The sequence below is a fragment of the Lepisosteus oculatus genome, chromosome 2 (genome assembly GCF_040954835.1).
Source record: "Lepisosteus oculatus isolate fLepOcu1 chromosome 2, fLepOcu1.hap2, whole genome shotgun sequence".
NCBI classification, from domain to species: domain Eukaryota; kingdom Metazoa; phylum Chordata; class Actinopteri; order Semionotiformes; family Lepisosteidae; genus Lepisosteus; species Lepisosteus oculatus.
This window is the reverse complement of record NC_090697.1, coordinates 68,583,283-68,588,364: the sequence shown is the minus strand read 5'-3', so window position 1 is coordinate 68,588,364 and position 5,082 is coordinate 68,583,283. Positions and strand designations below refer to the sequence as shown.

The following is a 5,082-nucleotide window of genomic DNA, read 5'->3' as shown; positions in this document are numbered from 1 at the left end:
TCGGTTCACCCCCCTCCGCAGAGTCTCGCCTTCCTGCTTCCTTTTACGACATGACCTTACAGAAGACGTCATGACTTTACCTGGGCGACAGGTAAGTTCTGGGCGGTGCTCCTCTACGAACCACTTAATAATCAACATTATTTTTATATAGCGCCGTTAAAAGCGCTTTACAGTACAAAACAAAAAAGAAAAATACGCAATGACTATAAAAATGAGAACCAGCCAGGTAACAGGTCTCCCGAAAAAGAAGGTTTTGAATTCTAGAATTGAAACAGCTCAGGGAAGGTGACAATCTGATATCCTTTGGGATAGAGTTCCAGACCTTGTCATGACATTTTTTTTACGCTGTATTTTTTAAATGATGTTGGAGATCAGAGTCGCAGGTCTAACTAAGTTAGTTAACTAAGGTTAGTCCTAAACAGCCATTTTAGGGCAGGAATATATGGAAAAAGTATCCATTATTAGTTCATAATGCAAAGTGACTTTTCCATATTTGGAATGGGAAAAGACACATTGCTTCCCAGATTCCAGCTTATGTGTAACATTAAAGTGCCACCTCTAACTATTCGTTATTAAAGACCCACTGTCTGTGTAACTGTCTATGTAACTTAGGTGGATGAAAAATATTCATATAACCAAGTTGTGAGTATTTGTAATGGTTTGTACACACAGTACTTAAATAATCCTACCTGTATATATAAATGTGGTTAAATAAGGGAGGAAACATAATGGCAGCAAAACTCCTACATCAAAATGGGTGAGTTCCGAATTGGAGGATATAATGCCCTCTAGTGAACTGATGTGTTAGTACAGGTGGCATACAGCAGGCAGGTCAGCTGCAGACTTAGCAGTCATCATCGGACCTGTCTGAGGAGCACAGGGGGTAATGATGTGTTAGATTGTGTAAATCAAGGGGCACACACAGGTTGAGTAGGAGTACAGAGATGATGGCTCACTTCCTTTTTTATTTTTCATTTATCATAATTTCAAATACTTCAGCTCAGCTCCACCAAAAATTAAAAATATGAACAAACTAACTAAAAACCACAGACAAGTGGCCAGAGGTTGGTGAGGAGCTCAGGGGGATGTGGTGTGTGTGTGGAGTGAGAAAAACCTTCAGGCCGTGCGGGCAGTGAGGACTCAGGGAGAAGGTTTGGAGCTGGAGGTGGGGATGACCCCCGTGGCCAACAGGATGATGATGAGGATGATGATGACAACGACGACAACGATGCATATGATCATCTTGACGTTCTTCCACCAGTACGAGTACGACCCAGTCACATTCCTAGGGGTGTACTGGACCTGCGGGGACAGGGACGGGGTTCGACAACGAGGGAGGCTGGGAATCGCTGAAGGAGAGAAGCAGAGCTGAAGAGTGAGGGGCAAACAAGATGGGAGAGGGAGGAAGAGAAAGAATGAAAGAGGAGAGGGGAGTATGAGAGATAAGAAGGGAGGGGGACACAGGAAGGAAGAGAATGGAAGAAAATACAGAATGATTGAGAACCCACTCTCCTTCCATCATGTGGGACTACCAGAGAGTGAAGAGAGAAAGTAGCAAAAGGAATAAAAGCAGAATAATGGAATGAAGGATGGAGGCGGTAAGACTGCAGAAGGTCAGAATGGTGTTACAAGGCCCCAGAAACAACCACTGGGTAAAGACAGTTCTCTGTCCAGATCTCTGATCCTATGGAGGATGAAACCAAAGCACATGGCTAAAAGAGACTGAAAGTCCAGAGCGAGACTGAGAGAGCACATTAAAAAAAAAATCGAGTGAGGAAAACAGAGTGACAGACGAGGAAGGGAGACTCACGTCAGCCTGCAGGTCCTCGGTCTTGCCCATCAGATCATCCAGCCTCTCTCCGCGGTCCCGGATGCGCTCCACGATGCGCTCCATATTTTTGGTCATGATATCCACAACACCACCCAATTCTCTCTGCAGGGTCGTGACCCGGGTTTCACTGGCCTTTATGGCTTCCTTCTCCTGCTACAAGAACATACAGTAGAGACAGGAGAGCAGGACTGTCAAGCCCAAAACCCAGCAGAAACGTGCGATCTTCCAGAGTCCCTGTTTGACCCACTGCAGAAGGTGAGAATGGTGTTACAAGGCCCCAGAAACAACCACTGGGAAAAGACAGTTCTCTGTCCAGACCTCAGATCCTATGGAGGATGAAAGCAAAGCACATGGCTAAAAGAGACTGAAAGTCCAGAGCGAGACTGAGAGAGCACATTAAACAAAAAATCGAGTGAGGAAAACAGAGTGACAGATGAGGAGGGGAGACTCACGTCAGCCTGCAGGTCCTCGGTCTTGCCCATCAGATCATCCAGCCTCTCTCCGCGCTCCAGGATGCGCTCCACGTTCTTGGTCATGATCTCCTTGACTCCATTCACTTCGCTCTGCAGAGTCTTGACCCGAGATTCACCAACCTTTATGGCTCCCTGCTCCTGCCACCAGCACAGAGACAGGAGTAGGTGGTTTAGAGCAGGACTGTCAAACCCCAGAGCAAGCAGAGACGCACTAGAGTCTAGAGTCTGTGTTTGACCTACCCAAGCTCTGTCCTCAAATCATTTTGATCCTTAAGGTGCTTTTAAAAGAAAATGAAGCAAGTCAACAGTTTGAAACCTACTATTCATATCACAGTGTTTAGTGTGGTACTAGCTACAAGCACCTCTGACTTCAGAGCCACACAGCGCCACTCCCCAGACAGGGGCACATGTTACACACAAACTACATCACACCTTCAACACTGCCGACAGCAAATACCAGTGGACAGCAACTGTATATCTGACAGAAGCGTCTTGCATCTGCATAATGGAAACATATATAGATTAATTCTATGCTGAAATATAAAGAAAAGATAGAAGAGCCTTCTTCATGTGTAGATGTTAATGGAAACACGTCACATCTTAGGTCAAAAGTTTGATTTAATCCAAGGCCCTTGAAAACCAATGTTAAATATACCTTAATCCACTAATATAATTGCCTGTAATATTCCAGAAAGTCTGTAGAAGACTAAGGGGAAAAAGTTTTTATTAGGAGTGAAACTGTGGGGAATCTGTGGTTCTTATTGCACTGCAGGACGACCCCTTGATATCGTATTTGGTCTGTTCTAATGTAGCAGATGCTGTCAGACCCTAGAAGTGAACTACTGGCTCAAACATGCCTCTAAGTGGCCTTTTTACAGTATGGTGTCCCTGTTACTATACTGGGGAATTAGGACCCACATAGACTGCAGGGTGAGCGCCCCCTGCTGGCTCCACTAACACCTCTTCCACCAGCAACCTTAGTTTTTCCCAGGAGGTCTCCCATCCAGGTACTGGCCAGGCTCACACCTGCTGACCTTCAGTGGGTTAAGCAACATCCTGAAATTATTATTAATTTGCAGCAAATGAAAAGTAATTCCCAGATTTTTCTGATCTTCAGAAAGCGTTAGGATTAGCAGGATTAGAGTATATTTTGTATCATGACCTTATAATTTTGGATTTTGTTTTCAAATGCCAAAGTATATGGAAAGTTGAAAGAGACTAAATAATGGTTATTTAATTGATTTTTCTGCTGGTCTTTACAACGTTATTTTTCTGTGAAGCATTTTAACTACTATTTACTGCCACCCAAAAGGACCATTTTCTGATATTTGCAGTCAAAATCACATTCCTGTACTGAGATTGAATAAAGCTTAGGAAGACCCTTATACAATCAATCAATTTTGTTGAACATACTAGTTAAGAGGTGAATATTATATGAATAACTAGTTAAGAGAAATGTATAACAACAACAACAACAACAACAACAATAATAATATTAATTATATTAATAATAATAATAATGCCCTGTTCCAAAAATAGATTAATGTCACTGGCCTTTGTTTCCTTTGAATTCCTACCTTAATTTAAAAGGAGGCAAAATCTACTCAGCAGACTGTGATATTGTATAATACAAGTTGTATTTTATTTACTAAATCCCCCTCAGAATTGACTATTCCTGTGCCATTTGCCCTTTCCCCTCTGGCTCCACGTTTCCTGCCTTCCCCCCATAAAAGAACAGAGAAAGCCATGCCAGGGTTGTTTTCAGGAGCAGCGCCTATTTTTCTCTTTCTTTTCTTCTCTCCTTGCTTTCTCACGGCTCGTGAACAGCACGGTTCCACTGGGTCTCCTTACTTCCAATGACAACCTCAAAAATGTTTATCTCCACAATACTAAGGTTTCAAGATTTTTTTAAAAAAAAAGACAAGATTGTTTCTGGAAAGTCTAAAATTGATTTAAAACATGTTCAAGTTCAACCCTAAAGTCATTTGAAATGTGAATAACACTTTTATTCTCATCTCATGAAAAACTATGCAAACCTGAACATTTCAATATCGCCCAATACAACCTACTCCACGAAAACACAAGTAATGTAGAATTTTAACTAGTTAGACTTACCATGGTGCTTTCCTTTTGAAACACAAAAGACAGCCTCCTGCTTCGAGAGCAATTTCTGCATTTAAACACCTCACCTTTCTTTCAAAACTGAAACCAAAGGCTCTCTGTAACTGGTTTTGCTCAAACTAAATTCTTTCTCTTTAGGAAATTCAGACTCTCGCCTTCCAGCTTCTTCTTTAAATCTTGTGTCTTTAATCAGCACAAGTACACAGACTGACTCAAAGGTCTGAATCTCTTTAGTCTTGAGCAGAGAAGACTGCAGAGGGCCGCAATATCTTCTAGTTTTCATTCCACATTGGACCTAATGACTTTTCTGAGTCAGTTGTTCACTTAATTGCTGTGTATGAGCACAGTGTCCAGGTCTTCACTCACTGAGTATCATTAGGCTCCTATAAAGCCTAGTGGATTGTGGCCCTCCAGAACCAGGAGCAAATATGACAGGGTATTTGAGTACATGTATTATGGAAAAGTCAGCCTTCAAAATGACCTTCTTCAGAATCAAAGCCAAAGACAATCTAGAGGACATAAGTGGTAACCTCAAGGAAGTGCATGTAAAACTGAGAACAGGAGGCATTTCTTTATACAGAAGATTATGCAGCTGCCCAGCCTTGTAGCTGACAATAGTTCCCTGATGTCTTTCAAGAAATAGCTGGATAAGCTGAA

The 5,082-nt window shown here is 42.3% G+C and overlaps 1 protein-coding gene across 2 annotated transcripts; it reads right to left on the bottom strand.

Moving 5' to 3' along the window:
* Positions 1-931: 931 nt before the first annotated feature.
* On the bottom strand, positions 932-4,588 carry LOC138224417 (vesicle-associated membrane protein 8-like). Of its 2 annotated transcripts, none has more exons than XM_069181627.1 (4): positions 4,420-4,588; positions 2,284-2,442; positions 1,811-1,984; positions 932-1,302 (listed from the first exon to the last, which is right to left on the bottom strand). In XM_069181627.1, exons 1-4 carry the CDS (start codon positions 4,420-4,422, stop codon positions 1,141-1,143), a joined length of 498 nt encoding a protein of 165 aa, XP_069037728.1. In that variant the 5' UTR covers positions 4,423-4,588; the 3' UTR covers positions 932-1,140. The 2 variants fall into 2 exon arrangements, with proteins under 2 accessions (XP_069037728.1, XP_069037730.1); XM_069181629.1 differs by having other exon boundaries at positions 1,811-1,981.
* Positions 4,589-5,082: the final 494 nt, after the last annotated feature.